The sequence below is a fragment of the Hesperophylax consimilis genome, chromosome 14 (assembly GCF_061612785.1).
Source record: "Hesperophylax consimilis isolate HC1 chromosome 14, BYU_Hcon_1.0, whole genome shotgun sequence".
Classification (NCBI taxonomy): domain Eukaryota; kingdom Metazoa; phylum Arthropoda; class Insecta; order Trichoptera; family Limnephilidae; genus Hesperophylax; species Hesperophylax consimilis.
The window spans coordinates 19842062-19863552 of record NC_142849.1 but is presented as its reverse complement, the minus strand read 5'-3'; the positions used below and the strand labels follow the sequence as shown (position 1 = coordinate 19863552).

Genomic DNA, 21491 nt, shown 5'->3' with positions numbered 1-21491 from the left:
GCTACGCAGGGGCTCTTTTTAGAGGGGGAGATTTGGCCGAAATGTGTTTGTTTGGTTTTATAATACAATATACATGGTGTTCGGAAACTCAATAGTACTTACAAGCGGAAAACTGGTGAGTCATCACATAGAGAAACCAAAAAAACATTTTTTTTCGTTTGAGCATTTCTTTTTTTTCAAATTTTTTCGTCAACTAAAAATTGTTAAAAAACAACCATTAAACGGCTGATGTTAACCCCTTATCGTCTGATTTTTTTAAAATTTGACCTGAAAATTGATCATTCGATTTACTCAAAAATGAAAGCTCATATCAAAAATGTTATGTATATATGAAAATAATATAAACCGAACTACACCCGCACAAACTTCAAGAAGTACCGTGTCTACGTACTTCTTCTGGCTTCCAGTTTTGGACATAACGACAAGCCTCCCTTAAATGTTGCCTGTACATAATATTGCTGATTCTTTGCAGCTCTCTCATCCATCACATGCAACCAGTTTTCTTATATGTATTATAACTAGTGCAGATCTGTGAAAAATTGTGGGATAGTTTGAATTCTTGACAAACAGTTCTTATTTTGAAAATTACGCTTATTCAAAACAAATTCGAGTTCATTGAACTGGAGTTACGCAGGACGCACAGATATCCGAAATTAATAATTTTTGATGATGATTGATGATTTGAATTTAAATTCCTTTGCAATACTACACTTAGGACGGGTTGTTTCGGAGTATTTGAACAATTCATCAAATTTCAACGTTCATTTTCAAGTTCTGTGAAATATTTTTTCAAGTTCTGTTTTTATTTCAGTTTTTTCAAGCAACTAGCCTATAATGATATAGTAACAGAACTTGAATTGGACTTTCACAGATCCCAGAAATGAACGTTGAAATTTGATGAATTGTTCAAATACTCCGAAACAACCCGTCCTTACACTAATATAACTAAATAATATTGAAAAACTTTAAGTTTTAATGATACCTATATATTTTTAGTTTAGGTACAAGATAGGTACTTTGTATCCTGATGAAAGAACAATCGGTTCTACAACATGTTGATGTACAGGTACCTTAAAATGGTGCCACAAAGTACTTTAACAATATGAAATGAAGAAGAGTAAACTAAGTTGTTATGATGATTGATTGCAGATCATCGCGGAGGCCGCCAACGGACCCACCACCCCCGCGGCTGATGCCATCCTCATTGAGCGCAACATCCTGGTCATCCCCGATCTTTACATCAACGCCGGTGGTGTCACCGTCTCCTTCTTCGAGTGGCTCAAGAACCTGAACCACGTATCCTACGGCCGTCTGACCTTCAAGTATGAACGCGAGTCCAACTACCACCTGCTGGGTTAGTATTAGTACACACACACATTCTTTTCATATGTTTTTTTTTTTTTTTTTTTTTATATATTTACTCCACACAGGAGGCCCTGAAGAAAATAATTTCCCTCAGGGCCTATGTCATCTTTGGGGATGCTGTGTGGAGGGTCTTTTTGTGGAGAGGAAGGAGTGAACATGGGTCTTGAAGAGTCCCATGTTGTAGGAGGGAGGAAACACAGAGGCCGGCAGTTCGTTCCACAGCCGAGCTGTTGAACTTAAGAACGAATCGTAGAAGCGACCCGTTCTCATGTGACAAGTGTCAACTGTGTACAAATGTTGGGCGCGCGTTTGGCGTGTATCCCGACTACGCACCGGTGCCGAAGGGATCAATGACGCTAGTTCTTCAGAGCATCATATGTATTGTGGTTATTTATTTTTGTCAAATTTTATCATTTAACCTCTCAGACAAAGACTTTTATTTATTATGTGTTCCTTTGAGAACTGTCAAAACGTGATAATTTTTGTGTTATTTACGAGTTTTGCTAAAAGCTTCATAACTCACGTTTTGGGAAACGTAGCCTCATTCTAAAAAATGTTTTGGAAAGATTATGAAATCCACTATCGCATTGTGTTGTTATACGTAAATATATGCGTTTCTAAATATACATTTTATGAAAACGTCAAAAATATGTAAAAATCGCTTACCATTATTTCAAAGCCTCGAAAAATGTACTTTTTTCTGAGTATCATAAAGAAATAACACTTTATATATTGAAGAAATATAATTAAAAACTATTAGTCACCTCAAAATATTAACCGTCCAAACTAAAATATTTTTAATAAATTATTTAGAAACGCAATAATTTATGAACGAACAAGATGACAGATTCAATCGGCTTAGATAATGCACCTCTACGTTCCATAGATATTCTTGAATACAGACGCGTAGCGTTATTCATTATCGATACTCTGTTTTTTAAATCATGGCAATCCATATACTAGTGGTGGAAATAAATCAATTTTTGTAAAATCTCGCGCGTTTACGTGAAAAGACGTTCTAATGTCTTGACCGCTATTATCATATTTACGTCTTTTGACGTTCTAATGTTCTGAGTGGTTAAATAATAACTAGTTATTAAATTATTATTGTTTAACATAAAGACTAAACTAATTTGTTTATTACAGTTCGTAGTTCTAAGATGTTGTAATAATTCCTGTAATTAGAGTAACTATAGCGTACATTGAGGAACTGTTTTTATTTTTTTTAATTTTCAACATGTTACACTTAAGAAATAATACAAGAAAAGAGAAAAGTCCCAATAAACTACTCTGTAGTAGTTTGTCAATGGGTTTGTTTCACATTGAAAAGAAAAAACTTATTTTACAGAGATAACAAAATTAAACATAACAACAAACCAAAAACCGCTACAAGTAAACCAATTTACTCATTAAATTGATGTTTTTTTTATTATTTAACACTAACTTTAATGAACTCTTACTTACAAGTTTAACAATGAAAACGCCTTTTTTCGGGATATAGTGGTTTTAACTTATTCAAATTAGTTTCGGTTTCATGTTTTGGTCGGTCACTACATTTAGTTATATAAATTACTAAGATTAATATAATGTATTAGCTGCTGATTGTCTTTCAAGTATTTTCGTCCCTAGAAACCCATGATTATTAGAATGACTAGAAATGGAACAATTTGTTTTAATAACAAATAATATTTGGATGATTTGTATAGCGCCGTTTTTGTGCAAAATCACCTCATTTTATTAAGGTTTTCATTAACCGTCTATTTTATTTGTTTCTAATTTTCAAACTTTTAATAAATTCATGGTGGAATTCTTTGTTAATGACTGAACAGGTTTCATCTTATGACTGGTCTATTCTTTAGTTTCCCATCCTATTAATAAAGGTTTGACCAACTAGATCTATCTCAAAATTCCAACACTAAAAACATAATAAAGGTGACATGTCTAATGAATACATTATATTGCAGAATCCGTCCAAGAGTCTCTGGAGAGGCGTTTTGGCCGCGTGGGAGGCCGCATCCCCGTCACCCCCTCCGAGTCCTTCCAGAAGAGGATCTCCGGTGCCTCTGAGAAGGACATTGTCCACTCTGGACTGGACTACACAATGGAACGGTCCGCCAGGGTAAATGATCATTTAAATATTTTATGCTAATATTTTGGGGCAGCCCACCTACCATTCTTTTAACAATTCACAAGAACCTGTTTGCAAGAACTAGCCGCTTTTCAAACTTTTCCTTTTTAGCAATTTTTCCATCCTCATGGTGTGAAGAGATATTAAAACAACCCCCTATAATTATATTAACATACTTTTCTTTAGTTTATCTCCATTTAACGCTCTTAGCCTCAGAACTGCAATCTACCAGACCACTAGACCAGTGGTCCACGGATCGGTTTCGGTCTGCGGACTGCCGGTCTGCTAAAGATATAGAAATGTTTCCACTTTTGGAAGATTTTTTTTTTTATTTCTGCCAATTTCACCTAGAAATTCTCAATCAACATTATAAATAATGAGTCAACATTAAGGGCATTAGCTGAAAACTTTAATAATTATTTTCCTCATAACATAACCTCTGGAATAATAATTTTTTTTTTTATTTTTTTTTTATTTTAGCGACTATATAAAATAATTGTTACATACAAAATATAATGGTGAAATTAAGTATAAAATATTGTATTTCTTAGTCCTCCTCACTAGGGGGTCCTGTGCCGAGGCGGACTAAAGTTATTTAAATATGGTTTATTTGTCTTCTATGTCGTTTTTAGTGTCTTCTATGTCGTTTTTAGTGTCTTCTATATCGTTTTTAGTGTTTTCATTAGGGTTTTTTCATTGACCTCTTTCAGCCATATTTTTATTAATGATTTGTATTCATTAGGATTTTTTATTAGTTTTATGTCTTGGGGAAGGATGTTATGGAGTTTTGTTGCAAAGTATGTATAGTTTCTTTGTCCGAATGTGGTTTTATAACTTGGAATATTTTTTATATCATTTTTGTTCGATCTAGTGTTATGCATACACAGTCTAGTAGAGGATTTGTTATTTTTGAAGAGCTTCAATAATATATTTTTGGCATATATTTGCTGTACATTTGGTACGTCAAAGGAATTGAATATTTCAATTGAAGGCGTTCTAATTGGTACTTTCAATATGGTCTTTATGATTCCTTTTTGAATCGTATTCAGGTTGTGTAGGTACGTATGTGTAGCAGATCCCCATCCTATGATTCCATATTCAATTCGAGAATGACATAATGCGTAGTAGACCTTTTTCATATCCTTTTTATTTAATACGTTTCTTAGATTTTTAAAGAAATATATAAGGCTTGTGAGTTTTTCCGTAATACCTTTAATGTGTAGGTCCCATCTAAGATTTTCGTCGATTATTACTCCGAGATATTTTATGTTTTGTGTTTTTTCGATGACGGGGCAGTAACATTGTATATTATTTCCATGGCATTCGTGTAGTTTTAGTTCTAGTGATTTTATTGGTTGGCTCCTTGCGTTTATTGAAAATGTTATATATTTTGTTTTGCTTATATTAAGGGTAAGCGAGTTGATTTTAAGCCAATTTTGAAGTGCACTAAGCCCCTTTTCAGCCTCATTAAATGTATCCGTCCAATTTTCTTCTTGAAATAATAAAACAGTATCATCAGCAAAACTGATTATGTTTCCTTTAATGGTAAGGTTAGTTAAATCGTTGATATAGATAATGAATAGGATCGGTCCCAGTACACTTCCTTGAGGGACGCCATAGTTTAAAGATAGTAGTTTGCTCTTTTGTTTGCCAATTTGTACTTGTTGTTCTCGCCCTGTTATATATGACTCTAATAAGTTCATTGTTGTTTCGGCCATTCCTATTTTTTTAGCTTAGTTAGTAATATTTTATGGTCTATTGTGTCAAAAGCTTTTTGAAGATCTATGAATAAAGCCAAACACTTTTTCCCTTCATCTATGTTTTTTATGGCTATGCTTGTTAGATTTTCTATGGCATCATTGGTGCTTAGATTTTCCCTAAAGCCATATTGGGATGGTGATAATAATTTGTTTTGTTCAAGAAAATGAACAATTTGCTTCTTCATTACAGTTTCCAAGATTTTTGAAAAGGAGCTTAAGAGACTTATGGGTCGGTAGTTATATATATCCTTTTTGTTACCACTTTTATGTATAGGTATAACTGTTGCTTTTTTAAGGCATGAGGGGAATACATTTGTAGATATAGACAGATTGACCAAGTATGTCAAAGGGAAGGTCAGTTCATTTTGGAGTTGTTTTATTGTTTTATTTGAGATTATATCATTTCCCGATGATTTATTAACATTGAGGGATATAATTGCGTTTCTGATTTCAGTATTGGTTACATTAGTTAACTTTAATTTATCTATCTGGTTCATACTTTCCTTTTCTTCTGGTAAAATGCTAGTTTTTGGATGTCTGATTTGCTTTGCCAATTTTGACCCTATATTTGTAAAAAATTCGTTTACGTATTCGAGAATTTTGTCCGGATGTTTTTCGAAAGAGATTTGGGTATTTTCAATTGTTAGTTCATCTATGCTTTTGTTATGGGATGATTTTGCACTTGTAATTTCATTAATGATCTTCCATAATTTGCGTGGGTCATTGTTACATTCGTCTATTTTTTTCTTATAATAATTTTCTTTGACATTGCGTACAACATTTTTGCAAATATTTCTGTATCTTTTATAATATCGTTGTATAAAAATATCACAAGGATTTAAACTAACTTTCCTGTGTAGTTCATCTCTTTTTCTAATGCAATTTATAACGCTTTGGGTTATCCATGGTTTAAGATGTTGATTTTTATGTGAAATCTTTTTTTCTATTGATTTGGTATTTGACATGATGGTATGAGTTATATATTCAATGAATTTACTCCAGGCACTATTTGTATCAAGGTTCTCCAGTAGGTTTATCCAGTTTGTATTTAGTAATTGTTGTTTTACTTCATTCCATATGGTTTCTGTCTTCTGCACGATAATTGGGTAGGGCTGCGATCTTTGTATTTTCTTTTTTGTAATAGATAAAATTGTTGTATAGTGGTCGGTTATAGTAGAGGTGAATATGATAGAGTTGGTTGGTTTAACAGTCTTACTGAATATGTGGTCGATGCAAGATTTGCTGTCTTTTGTAACACGCGTAGGTTTATTTATCAAACTTTCAAGTCCGTGGGCGGCCAGTGTTTGCAGATAATCAGTTCTATTTGGAAGACCGTTTTCTAGTATGTCAATATTTATATCTCCGATGAGGAAGACATTTTTTTTGTTTTTTAGAAGATTGAGTTCATTAGAAAGCGTTTCAAGAAACTGATTAATATTAGTTGTAGCTGGTGATCGATACAGAGCTAATATAGTGGTTTCATCACCCACTTTGATTTTCAAACAGTTTGCATTTGGGAATTTTATTTCATTGACTTCAGTTTTAGTGTCATCTTTAATGTACACTATCACACCATCATTTTTTGTGTAATTCAAATTGGTTGCATATGAGGTGTAATTATTAATATGTAAGGGTGAATATTTATCCTTTATCCAGCACTCAGTGAGGATAATTATATCAAGATTAATTTTTAGATTCTTAATTAGTATTTGAAGTTCATTGAAGTTTTTGTTGATACTTCGTATATTTTTATTTAATATATTAAAATTGTTTTTAAGAGTTAGCAGTTCATCTGGTTTGTTTGTAGTTATTGTTTCCTTATCCATGTTCTCAGTAGGTATTTCAGTTTGGTGTGTTCAAGTAAGTGATTTGTTATATTAATTTATCGAGGTCGTCCAGATGGTTTACGTACAAAATTTTTTGATCATGACCTTTACGAACCATTATTTTCCCATTTTTGATCCAAACAAATTCATAATTTTTTTCTTTGGCTAGTTGCTTTGCTTTCCAAAGCAACTCTTTTTTGTAGGGACTTATTACTTCACCTATGTACACTTTTTCGTTTGTCAAATCCTTTAGTAAATTAAGGTCCATTTCTCTTTTTTTAGATAGAAGGATTTCTTTTAGTTTAATTTCTGTAAATTTTACTAGGATTTTTGGCGGAGCATTAAATCTTCGGTCTGTAGTTCTGGTCACATTGTTTATATCAGCGTGTTTGATTTGAACTCCAGCTGCAGATGCGACTTTTTTTATAATTTCCTCCAGTTGTTCACCATTTTTTTGTGGAATTCCTGCAATTTCTAGGTAGTGCAGATTTGATGTATATTCAATTTCATCTAGTCTTAGTTCCATTTTTTTTATTGTAGCGTTTTTTCCCACTTGCTCTTTTTTTATATTTTCAAGTTCGTTTTGGATTGATTTATTTTGGTTATTATTTGTATCCAATTTTTTAATAATTTCGTCATATTGAGCACTTATGTACTCAATACTTTTTATACATTCCGTATTCTGACATTCAATTTTTTGAATTATATCCTTTTTTAAAGAATCAAACTTTTTGTCGATATAATCAAAAATTTTATCCATAGTTTGTTTGTCCTCTTTATCAAGGTTTGATTTATTGCTACGTGTTTGAAGATATAAAGATAAGATAAGATATAAATTTATGCACTTGTGAACCTTTTGAAAAAAGAAAAGCTGATCGAGTTGTCTTCTGATGTCTGACATAAAATGTTCCTGCACTCATGTTTTCCTCAGTCACTACCGATATTCTGGGCCCGAGGTGGTCATTATCTTCATTCGACTCTCTTCGTGGTTTATAAAATAGAGTCATTCTTTTATTTGTCGCATAAGAAAGAGAATACTTACCATAGACACGGTTCAAATTTCCATTAATGTCCTTTGCTTGCTTCCCTTTCTTCACAAGATTTTTTATCGCTGTGAATATTTTTTGACTGGTTTAGATGTTGTAAAGTGAGAAATGCATTGTCTAGGCTCTTTTTCCATAAGACATCTTATCTGCATTGGCTTTTTCCTCCATTAGTGATACAGAAATATTATAGGTATTTTAAATAAGAGCCGGTCAGCGAAATATTTCTCAAATTTTTGCCGGTGTTCAGGTGTAAAAAGGTTGAAGCACACTGCCTTGGACTGTGCTAAAAGTTTAACGGTGCCAATCTGTCGGTGCTATGCGATCTGTCGTATAAAAAGACAGTGGACATTAAAGTCTGCGAATTAAACTTTTTGTGAAACCTTTTTTCAACTGAAAAAAGTCTAGCCAAAAGACATAGAAATATGTAGTAAATTGGATACATTTAATAAATCCACCATCACAACGAGTGAATATTGTGGTCGAAAAATTCTCAATGACTAATAAACAATGCACTGAATAAAGAAAAATTAAAAAAATGTTTGGTGTTCCAGGCCATCATGAAGACAGCAATGAAGCACAACCTAGGCCTGGACCTCAGGACTGCCGCCTACGTAAACTCCATCGAGAAGATCTTCACCACATACGCCGAGGCCGGCCTGGCCTTCTAACAACCTTCACCTTACTTACCTCCTAACTTAACTCCTATGATAGCCGCAAGCAAGCTGTTGCTGTTCCGCCTTCTCCGGTGCACAACCGATATACTTTGGTTTTCAAAGGATGGGCGTGGACACAAAACAAACCGGCACCGCCTGCAAATCTTTTGTAAATTTAATCGCCATATGAATTAATTTAATCTTATGGATTGACTTTGTGGCTTTAATTAAATACTCGTGACTTTTGATGTGAATTGCACTCATTTTCCAATTATTCACTTGCACTCCGTAGTTCACACAGATGATCTACTTCAAAATAGATATTCTTGAAGGCTAGGGTTGTAGGAAACTATATTCCAAGAAACCATATTGAAAGGTAATCATTTCTATGGTTAATTTTTTTTTTGATAAATGTTTGTTTTATTATATACTACATAACATTTTTTAAATTTTTGCTAATTTAATTTATGTTATTATTTTATGATATTTTCGAATTAACAACCTGAGACATATTTTGAGCCGGTTTCAGGAAAATGAAAACAGTATTGTAGGTTCTCACAAGATATTATCAAAGACATTGTTACAATAAAACCTAATTCAAACATTCTTGTTTCATTAACTCTTATAAAATCCATAATCTACGTATATATTTTATATCCAAATCCAATTCTTGAAACCCCGACCAACCACGGACAAAACCTCGGTGTTTAAAGTGTTATTGTTGTTTTACACAAAGCAAGTATTTGAATACCACTCACGCTGCGCTGGTGAATGCCACTTTTGGAAAACCTGCAAAACGATTGTATTGTGAACTATGTCGCAGTCGACCTGTGTATCATTATATATGTTTCAAAGACAATTATATTGTGAAAATCATAATGGGCATTGAGAAGCAAACAGCGGACCAAGTTAAGTCTGGGGTTTCAAAACCACTTTCCTTCCTAATCCCTGCATTACAAGGCAACTTGATATGATTGTTTTCATCACATCCGCAATGAACGAAAAATGTATTGAACCAGCGCAACCATAAATGAACCACTCACTAGATCAATATCTTCGAGTTTTTAGTACTGAGCCCATGGGTCCTAATGTTTGCCATAGATAAAAGTCTGTAACTGAAAAATATACGTCACTACTACACATACTCACCATCGACTAGGATAGAAACTATAAAAAAGGCGTAACCATAGACAATATAATTATCATTCGAAGCCAACCCATTGGCTAGCCTAAAATCGGCCAATGACAGCGGCCTATAAACATGCATGAAGTTCGTATTGGAATGTGGAAAATATACGTCACAAGTCACCCATAGAGATTACCGTGTCTTTTTTTCTGACCCACCTTTTTCTCGGAGTTATACCCCCCTGAGCGCAACTATCAATTGGTCCATTCTTAACCGGATTACATTTTCATTAATGTTTTCATAAAATTTTGACACTTGTTTTGTCGCTATGACAACAGTTTGAATATCGGACAAAGGGAATAGATACTGATGATTTGCATTAGATACTGTGCAGATACCTACACCGGTCAAAGTATTATCAATAATAAGCAAGTAGGTACTTAACTGTGGTAATAGTATTCTATAGTATTAGACGGTTACTATAGAAACGCATAATAATAAGTGAAATTGAGTCCATCTCCGGGGGTTCTAACTTCGATCGAAAATTGGAACTGAAATATTGTGACTTCATATGATTGCATAACTATATCCACCAATGAAAAACTCTGAAAATCTATGGAATAAACTTTTTTTATTGGTGTATAGTATAATAAGTAGGTTCCGAATGAGAATTGTACTGTATAAAAAATTTAATATTCATATTTTCACCACATGTCACCAATGTTTTATCCTTTGTCAAAGTTTGAAAACCCGTCTGGCAATATTTTGTTCGAGTTTTGTTGAATAACGTACGTACGTACCTACGTTGGCGCACTTTTACAATCACAACGAAATGGCACAGCACCATTCGTCTCATTTTTAACTATTATTATTTAGTGTGTATGAAAGAGCGAAGACGCTTTATGACACACTTGCTAATAACAGCTGTTGAACAAGAGAAACATGCCAATGACAGTGACGGAGTGTGGATTTTTTTATAATTTTTTGTTTTTAATTGAAAAAAAATGTTACCCGACAGCAAAGTGCCCATAACATTTTTTACTCCAAATGTGCTAAGGAAAAGCTGGTTAAAGTTTGTCGGGTACGTGCCGATACACCCTGTATACATATTGGCATATATATGGTTTTGTAGGAAAAAGCCCGAAGATATCGATCTAGTGAGTGGTTCATTTATGGTCCATCCGCTAACAGGGCAACTGAAACTGGTTGGCAATCGAGCTTTTTCTTGTCTGCAGAATCAAGTGTTTGTCACAGGTTTAGAGTTTCCTGTTGATAAAATATTTTTCCACACAAGACAAGAATTTAAAGATGGCGAACATTGTTTTTGTTCACAATTTTTGGGACCCTTACAATGAGAATGATATAATATATTTATATAAAACTGGTGGACGCTATTGCTAATGTTTTTCTCGGGCGTCTCGGAAGACTTCCACCATTTACTACTTTGTACTCTACAATGTTACTGTTAAAAAAACTACATTACATTGACTTTAATTCGACTCAGTATCTCATTCTCGTGCCGAGCATCCCCAACTTCTACCATTCAAACCACTCTTTTTTCAGTGGTATCGATGGACTACTTTAAGAGTTTTGCTAGCACAAACATAAGCAGGCTTATTTTCATATATTACTAGCTTTACCCCCCAACCCGTTTCTGTGGCTCAGTCTGTCTCTACAGATAGAGAAACAATAAGCACGTGTTGCTTTTACATCCAACTAATGGTGCTGTTTAAAAAAAAAAAACACTTTTTTACCTGTCACAGGTGCTTGCCGGAAGTGTGCTAATAACCATTAATTATTTCGGACATTTTAGTCGAAAATCAATAATGGCAGGTAATAAAAATAAAAGCAATTGGTTTTCATTATAAGTAGGCCCTGGAGAGCCGATGCTCCGCTGCCAAATGCCACGTGCCCCATGGGAGCGAAAGAGACATTTTTTGTGGTATGCGAAAGATTTCTGAGTGTCAGAGTGGGAGAACCGATGCTTCCTTGCCACGGGTCCTACGTCCAACGGGGCGGAAGAGACTAGTATGTTTTGTTGCTTATCGAATTATGTTCCGATATTGATAGCATTCTTAGGGGTATTCATGTAATATCTGACATTACGAAGTATTTGGTTTCGCCGGTATTGGTATAATATATTTGATTTCGATTGTCGGTGCTGTATTGTATCCATTCATAGTTCCAACTCCTTTTCTGCACAATACGCTCAGAGATCTGAGACTGTTAGGTACATTATTATAATTTTTGACTGATAGGTACAATTGATTGATTGATCGAATTTAGAGTGTAAAAGTAATAACGGGAAACTTTTAGAATTTTTGGAAATATAAACAAATAATCTAAGATAATAAATAATAATAATAATTGGATGATCTATGCAATGCCTTTTTGTAAAAAATTACCCCTCCAAGTTATTATTCAATTATTTTTATTGGTATCAAAAAATCGCTTTAAAATATAATAATCATGTTTAAATTACAATTATATTCATTCTCTACAACAAGTACCCACGACACCTACCCAATCTAACAATATTGGCAATACCGCTAAAGAATAGTTTAACCCAGGCCTAATTATAAGTACCTACATGGAAATAATATAATACCTTCAGAATGTGAAACAGCTATCACACGTAATTTACACAGAAGAACTGGTTTTAAAATAAACTGTTTTTTTATAATTTTAATATGTAAAAAAAACAATATATTATCATAAAGTTATACAAAATAATGAGGAGTCAACTTACCATAAAGCCTTTGACAGACCACGCTATATATGGGTGGCTTGGCCTATTTCTCGCCTACTTAAATAAAATGTTTGGCCATCTATGTGCAGGTTCATCAATTTTCATAATAAATGTAGGTACCTACCAACCATCCTCCCCGTCTACAAGACTACTTACAGTTGCACTAGACCCTGGCAGTAATTTAATGAACACGTTCATGATGATTGTAGTTGTCATATTATTTTGGTGTACACTTATGACCTGGTTCAGGAGTTTGGGAGTAATAATAAAAGATTCATACATATATTTACTTAACTTTATATTTCGCATATTCATTCAATTATTTTACAACATTTTTGACTAATTGAACATAGGAACAAAACAATTATAACATTTTGTTTATTGTAAAAACGCACTTCAAATAGTTGACATCAACTGTCTGATTAGATTCTTTAGCAATTGAAAATGACAATGGGTGACAGCAATATCATATGGTAAGCTAGCATCGGTTGGGTTGGTTAATTTAGACAAATATATATATATGAAATCATTCATTCCGATTCACATTTCCTTTTAAACCTAATTTCCTAACATTATAAAATCACTTATGTAGTTGGAAAACATGTTAAAGTATCATGTTATTAGTTTGAGAAGGAGAACCATTTTGCAATAAGTCAAAAATTAAATTCAAGTCAGCAAATTGAAAGTCAAATTGCACCATTGATAATACATATTATTAAATGTGCGCTGGAATTTGTTGCATCAATAAATATAAAATCACAATTAAATAATGATTATTTACAGTGCAAGAAAATCAGTTTTGCAGATACAAACAAGGGATAAAGTCAGTCTGCGTACATTAAGGCAGCAAAATCTATGTACACAATTATCTATTTTCAATACTATGTACTTACTGTAGCTTACCCCTAACTTATTATTGGTCTAATTCTGGATTGGTTGGGTTACTTAGTTAAATTCAAAGGCTGTTATACAATGCTAGGCTAGATATTGAGAGAACTACGTCGGTTTATACAATGATTTGGTTGTCTATCGCATCTAGCTCCCACTGTGCACCACGCGCTAGAACCAATAATCCAGTCGGGTTCAATCCGCGCAAACTGAAAACATTCTCTTCAGACCTGGTGTGCTACAGAGACCATAAACACTAAACTCTATTGCATGTGCAACTCGTGACAAACGCGCAACTAAACAATGCCTCGGCTTTCTCATTTCTTTATGATTTATTATTGTATATCAGAATTATAGGTTAGTTTCATGAATTTGATTATAATTTATTACCGTGTTAAGAAAAGCGCCTAATAATAAAGGTGGTATTTGATATCTACTAAATATTTATAACTATGACAGAAAATAAATAATAATGAACTATGCATATCTTCAAACAATGCAATTTCTTTAAATTATGCCTAAAAATTATGTTTTTGCGAGGGATTCAAGAGGATTTTTACAAGGTTTGATTAATAAGAAGAGAAAAGAAAAAACAATGTTTTAAATGGTTGTCTATTTGGTCATGTTTAATATTATTACAAACTGTTGAAACATAATTAATTTGAAATGATGAGCAAAACATGGAATCAACGCTTTGTGGCAAATGATTCATTTCCATACACGATTTGTTGTGAGAACATGCATTACAAAACATTATAATTTATGTATCAGACAGATATTCAATCATCCTTTATGAATGAGGCATTAGTTTACTGAGTAAAATGATATTTTATTAAGATGATGGAACTTTCCAAAATCTTTAAAAAAGCTGTTATGCAAAATCAAATCATTGTATTTTTAATCAAAATGTCAGAACAATTTGACTATGCACTCAACTGCCATTTATTTTGGTTTAACTAACATTCTAATCATCACAGATTAAAACTCTCGCAAGGCGGAATACCGCCTTCATGCATCGCCACGCACACTCAACATTCACACTACTCATAAATAATTGCTATTGGGTTGTATTCAAATTCAACATTTACAAAACAATGTACACAAGTTAAAAAGAAAAAGTAATAGCGTACTTTTCTGGGCAAATTTACAACAGACGAAACCACGAGTTGGCGGGAACGGTGAGATTCTCCGTCTTACAACTGGCGATTACCACGGCCCCAGAACTGGGACTATTCTCATCCTTTATTCCACATTCCGTAGGCATTTTCAACACTTGTGAACTACTTATAATAAAAGGCATAAGTACCCTCGGATGAATATTTATATTATTATCTTGCGTCGTAATTTACTTGACAAATTTAAATAAAGTCTCCGTTGAGGGCCCCTCCTTTAAACACAAACATTTGCTGCCCCACTTCCTTCGCAATACTGTCGCACGATACTCTCCACTACGCTACAGACAGCGGGAGGAACAGAGATGTGACAATGGACAATGAAACAAAACCATTCAGATTTTTAAAAACCAACGATGAACAACACATACAATCTTTATCATAAAAATGTTAATACTGGTCATCAATTCGGTGGTTGGTTGTTTGGTTCCAGGATATTGTTTATTGAACGTTGGGCGGGGGGGGTCTGCTGGGCTTGCCGGGGGCGGGAGTGGTGGTTGCGGCTCTCGGGGCGCAGTGCATGCCCTCACCGGGACAGGCTGTGAGATCTCTCGCGGTCTCCATCAGCTAGATCGCCACCTGGTGAACATTACAAGTCTGATGTGGAGTTCACAACATGTAATATTGCTAGTTGGGCTAATCACCCAACACAATATGCTTATAGTCAATGTATGAAAGAAGTTATTTAATTCAAGTGCACATACTATTTGTGGATCGGGTCATGCAGTTACAGTCACCGTAGGGGGAGTGTACAAAACAAGTTCCTTATTTTTCCCACACACTGGGGACAAAGAAAATGCTGGTTAAGGATTGAGTTAATGCAATATCAAATTACAATATGCAGAATTTTTATTTCTTTGGCAGTCAATACTAAAATTTATAAGCTTTTTCAGACATTAGTAAGTAAAAAGGGATGTTTAAAATGCTTATTAATTAACATCATGTGGTATCAACGATCTAAGAGCAACCTGTCTGTGTCACCTAACCAGCCTTTCTCTCATAAGAGAAGAATACTAAAAGGTTTCCGGGAGTTCCTTAGTCCAGTTGATAGCCTCAAAGGTAACTTTTAAGCATCAATGGTGACAGTTTTAGGCTCTGCTCCGTATTTACCTAGCCTGTGGTGGTGTGCGATGCGTTGAAAGAAGGGGTGCTTGAGGGCCTCTCGCAGGGAGATGCGCTCCGAGGGTCGGTACTCCAGCATGCGCCCCACCAGCTCCAGGAGTTGGCGATGGTCCTCGTCGTCACTTTCCAGGTATCTCTGCAAAGGAAAACCAACCAACATAAATTAGTACATCTTTACAGTGTCAGAAGAACATAAGGTAATTTTTGGATAGGGCCTGACACGCTTATTACGAATATTTTTTAGAAAAAAACTTTATATTCGCCTTAATTACTATAAAAGAACACTTTTTGCATTTCGGGCGGCGGAAAATTAAGAATTTAAATTTTCAATTGCGTTAACCAAAATTCACTTCGCGAATCGATGCGGCGGCAATCAGCTGCCATTAGGTACGTCACTGTTATGTTGGTATCCCTGATACATTGATTTGTATCACAAACCATGTTACACAAACCTAGCGTAGCCGGTAAACCACTTGAAAACTGGGATGTTTTTCTTGCCTTGACGCGAGCAGGCGTTATTAAGGGGCACTTTCCTTTGTATCACAAACCATATTACACAAACCTCGGCATCCCACGAAGATAGCAACGGTCGTATTTAGCTCTTGTTAATGCATCAGTGATACCAACATAACAGTGCGTTCCTAATGGCGTCGCGTTGTCGCCACATCGATTCGCGAAGTGAATTTTGGTTTTATGCAATTGAAAATCAAAATGCATAATTTTCCGCCGCCCGAAATGCAAAAAGTGTTCTTTTATAGTAATTAAGGCGAATATAAAGTTTTTTTCTAAAAATTATTCGTAATAAGCGTGTCAGGCCCTATCCAAAATTTACCGAACATAATAACCACTTCATTTACTTTATCCAATTTTCCATATAAAAATAGGTCTATTAGATAGGTAAGATGCAAAACACAATGAAATCTTTTATAAAACTGAAATTGATAGATTTTCACACCCAAAAGTATTATCGTGATTTATTTTTGGATTATTATGCCGTGTTGTACTTCCTTCTTCTTTAGCCAACGTTTCTGACAGTGTTACAGGGTCCACCATGTATCGCCCTGATGTAATGTTGTCCAAAACGTTGGCAAAAGAAGAAGGAAGCAACACGGCGTAATAACCTAAAAATAAAATAATAATAAAAATGATGGGATTTTTATTTGTTTATCAATGATCCTTAACTTCTCGTATGCCGGGCCCGCATATGTGAGTGCCATACATTATTTTCGAACTTTAAAAAACAAAAACAAAAAAAAAAAAATTATGTGCGATTTTAACCCTTATGTACAAAGAATTTGTATGAAGAACAAGGTCTCAATCGCTTGAGCTATTCTCGTTCTTTATCCAGCAAATACCGGAAAGACTTCAAACTTCTTAGGTTAAATTTAATAAATTTTTCTGTGGAATGTCAAAACATCAATTTTGACGAGATTTTAACGGTCGTAGTTTCACAGCGCGGTTCTATTTTAAAGTGCCAAAACGAAGTAATTCATCAATAAAACGTAAGTAATGTTTTTTTTATACATAGTTAATTGTTCACGGCATATGTTTCGGTAAATTTAAAATGCGATAACTCAATATAACTGACAATATATTACGTCAAATGTATACGCGATGTTTTGTATTGAAAAATGTCGTTTTATTTCTAGCTATGTTGCATCATATATTGTGTTATTTGATTTGTTTTGTATCTCATTTTGCAGATAAATCAATTGAGAACATATACCACAGCCTTCGATTTGTCCATATTTAGTTAATATTTTACAAAAAATAATATTCCAATGTCCCCCGCGCTAAAAAAATGTCCGAGAAATATTTTGACATTTCTGCATCGATATTCACGTAAATATTGCCTAATCTTATAAGGATTGTACATCATTATGTAAAGAAAACTATTGAGATTGTGTATAAAAGCCCTAGTTTCGTCAATATTTAGTTAATATTTTTTAATTAAATAAATACGATACATCGGAAACCTGCACAAATACATGTGTACTGTTTATATGTATGTGTGAGAGGCCATATTGAAATAACATTCACGCATGCGTAAAATGCACGTCAAACTGCGCGCGCAGATATCAACGTTTTTTACACATTTAAATTTTGTATGGGAGGTACAGGGTTCTTACAAAGTACATTATTTATTTCTAATAATATTTATTAGAAATATTATTTTTTATTTATAAAAATGGTAATAAATATCACAAAATTAGATCAGTTATATAGGGTGTGCAAAAAAGTACTGACAAACTTTTTTTTTGTTTAGGTATAAAATATTTATACGCGTATTGATGATTATATTATATAATGATATACATGATTGTTTCTATTGTTATAGAATGGAGATTCCAAGACCGTCGACGGAGGAAGACACCACAGAAGAAAGATTTTCAGTCATTGCGACGGTATGTTGTGTATTAGTAGTAGTTCTATAGTGGTAATACGCTTCATCCTTTCCAAAATTGAAAGACATTCGTGTAACAATTAATGTTTACAGTTTCAGATTCCGGGATGGCAGGCTGACCCAAGACCATCAACATCCTCCACGCATCGGGCTCCAAATACTCAGGTAATTATAATAACACTTGGCTAACTTTTACAGCGCCATTTTTGTCTTGTATTACCTCAAGGACGCTTTACATAGCTGTATATATATTTTTTTTCTTTTCTTTCTGTCTATAGGAAACCGACCACGTCGTTGCGGAGTTGTACGGATTCACTGATAGCGAGGATGAATCCCTCGCCGGTGATGTAGAACTTCCGTCAATGGTGGATATGGATGTTCCTGAGGATGAGTTGGAGCCTTTGGAGGAGGGGGAGGAGGAGAATCCAGAGGAGCAGACCTTCACCTGGTCCGAGGATTTCTCCACCTTCACGGGTCAGCGTGAGCATTTTGCCATCCTTCAGCCTGGCCCATCACCCGACGTGTTCCCTGGTTTTGGTTATTTGTTGAATGTGTGTTATCATTTGTTACTTGGATTTTGTTATATGTGATTGTAATTTGGTACTGGTTGTTGTTATTTATGGTTTTAATTATTTATTGAATGGGTGTATTTGTGCATTATTTGAATAAAAATGTTTACTGAAACAAGTGCATTGTGCATCTTTGCATTGTTTGAATTTTCGTTTCCATTCATTGTATCTTCCACTTTTGAGGAGGACAGAAACAGTGTCTAAAAATTTGAATATTATAATAATAAATTTATGTATGTGAAAAATGATTTTTTTCGCAGTCTCTCGACCAAAGATTAAAAAAACGCGTTTCATGTACCTGTTCTAAAACTGAAATAAATATGATGATTTTTTTTTCTTATTTATTTTGAACCACACAGTATATGAATTTTAAAAAAAACGTATTTAAATAAATAAATAAATATTAATAAAAAAATATTAGCAAATTTTATTTTTATTCCTCGAGTCATGATTTTTTGTCACCCTGTTCTTTAAAAACACATCTGTACACGGATGCCCGCGGCCATTTATAGCGGGCGAATTGACAACAATGCAGAAACGTCGCTAATTTTTATAAGGTAACCTCTTACTTCTTTCATTATTTTTGATATAAATTGATTGTGGAAATAATAGATTTGAGGTATCATCAGAAAGATAGTTTTATCTACATTATTTTAATGTAATTTTTATAATATTTCACCCAAGAAAAGTGATGAAAATTAGCTTTGTAAGTTTATCGTAGAAATGTCAAAATTTTTACGTCCCAATGAATATTTTTATTTTTAGCATTATTTATTTACAGGTTTCTTGTACAAAATAATATTATTAGTAACAACAGTTGTATAAACTACCGAAATCTGGAAGAATTGTTATCATATACTTATAAAATACGACACAAAAAATTTTTAAGTGGACACTTGACGTTTGATTTTTTTTTTTGAATAAATGAAAATATTTTACATTTTCAAAGAAGTGTCAATGGCATTACTTCTTCGAAAAAACCTTTGGATTATTTTTTTTCACGAGGGGTGTCTATTCAGGTTTGTGTAGAAATAAAAAAATCAGTTAATTTTCTAACGAATATATTTTTTTTACATTTGTTTGCCGAATGGGAAAATTTTTACACATTTTTTTTGTTAAAGTTAGCTATTCTGGGAAAACTTGTAACAATATTATCATGTAATATATATGAATAATAAGATACATTATCTGATAAACAGAAAACAATCGCAAAATAAACAATTTCTTTGTTTTTAAACGGATGTTTGACCAAAAGGCAGGAGAGTAATTTGCGCGCAGTTTTTTTCAAAAAAGCTTGGAATTTCCTGGCATACGACAGGTTAAGACAGCAGCAAAATTATTTTCTACGACCCATCAAACATAATCAGTATCACACATTGATGTATTATACTAGATTAGCCCTGTCTAGTTAAATTCATTTTAAAAATAACGCCACGTAGCGTACGTCACAAATATGGAGATGAACTTCCAACCCAACTCTGTTTAAACTCCTTGTACAAGCGTTTAAACTCGTAAGCGAAACCACGGAGAATTTGTTGTCAGAGGTGTTGTAATATGGACATAATTCAAATTTAAATATTTGGAACTCGGTTATTTTTGTGATTGAAAAAATGAACTTGCCCAGCATAGATGAGAAGCAAAATAGCTTACTCTAGACCATGGGTCTCCAAACTACGGCCCGCGGGCCGTATCCGGCCCGCCAGTGTCATCCATCCGGCCCTCGACATCTTATGACCAGTGTCATCAAGGACCCGCGACAGCTAATGGCTAAGACCTTGCTCAGAAGGGGCGAAAATTCCGCGATTTTTTTCGTGCGAATAAATAAATATGCTCGTTGGTGAGGTACTTGGCACCAATACATTGCGTCCACGAGTTACGCGCGAATATATCAAGAGGATTTTTTTGAAAAATCTTCATTTGATTCGCAATGATATCAAGGTCTGAGAAACGAGTATCAAAAATTATCTTCAAAGCTACGTTATCTAAAGCTATATTTTCATCCCTGAAAATTCTATTGTCTACCCCCCTCCCCCCCTCCCTAGGACAGAAAATATGGGTGTCTAGAAATTAAAACGGTTTTGGCCCTCCGAACTCACTGGAGTAGTGAATGTGGCCCTCCGGCTGAAAAGTTTGGAGACCCCTGCTCTAGACCAACAAAAGGTAAAACAAAATGCATAGTGCCCATTTCGCATTGCGACAGTGCGTGGGCCTTTTCATAAATGTGCATGTGAACCAAACCAAAATTGTGTTGGGGTTATTTTTAAATGAATTTGCCGTGTCTAGTCTAATTTAGTCTATGGTATCACACAATTAATTATTTATTTATTCTGGAATGTAAGGGGATGTCAGTGCGATCCCACACATTCCATAAAGTATATACATACACGTAAGTAATTACAAGTAAAAAAAAAAAAATATTGAACAAAAAAGATGTTAATTATCCTGTAACATTTGAGACTGATAGAGCCAATAACTTTTTCCATCTCCAGAATCTGAACTCTGAGGATGAATTAAATGGGTATTTCAAAGTTCATTTTGTTGAAAAGGGGCTGGTTTACAGTTACAGTGAAATTATGTACATTTTCTTGCTATGATAGTGTGATCTTCCAAGTTCATCAGATCCAGTTTATTGAAACTCATTTGTAAATTTAGTTCAAAATTAGCAATCAGGCTACATTAAATG

At 34.0% G+C, this 21491-nt stretch overlaps 2 protein-coding genes across 12 annotated transcripts in view; one reads left to right on the top strand and one right to left on the bottom strand.

Annotated features, from left to right (window-relative positions):
- Positions 1–9380, top strand: part of Gdh (glutamate dehydrogenase, mitochondrial) — a 56113-nt gene extending 46733 nt beyond the window's left edge. Inside the window, exons 7-9 of the mRNA XM_089639614.1 lie at positions 1150–1354; positions 3330–3484; positions 8677–9380. Coding sequence (XP_089495740.1) covers positions 1150–1354; positions 3330–3484; positions 8677–8793 — 477 coding nt within the window. The 3' untranslated portion in view covers positions 8794–9380. The remainder of the gene's footprint in view (positions 1–1149; positions 1355–3329; positions 3485–8676) is intronic.
- Positions 9381–12934: 3554 nt separating this feature from the next.
- Doa (CDC like kinase darkener of apricot) overlaps positions 12935–21491 on the bottom strand; it is a 94112-nt gene continuing 85555 nt past the window's right edge. For 6 of the 11 annotated variants that reach the window (XM_089639612.1, XM_089639613.1, XM_089639603.1 and 3 more), the window contains 3 exons: positions 15824–15971; positions 15418–15494; positions 12935–15292 (listed from right to left, as the gene is read on the bottom strand). In XM_089639612.1, coding sequence (XP_089495738.1) covers positions 15433–15494; positions 15824–15971 — 210 coding nt within the window. In that variant the 3' untranslated portion in view covers positions 12935–15292; positions 15418–15432. Of the gene's footprint in view, positions 15311–15417; positions 15495–15823; positions 15972–21491 lie in introns of all 11 variants that reach the window. The other 5 variants (XM_089639606.1, XM_089639608.1, XM_089639611.1 and 2 more) reach the window with 3 other exon arrangements.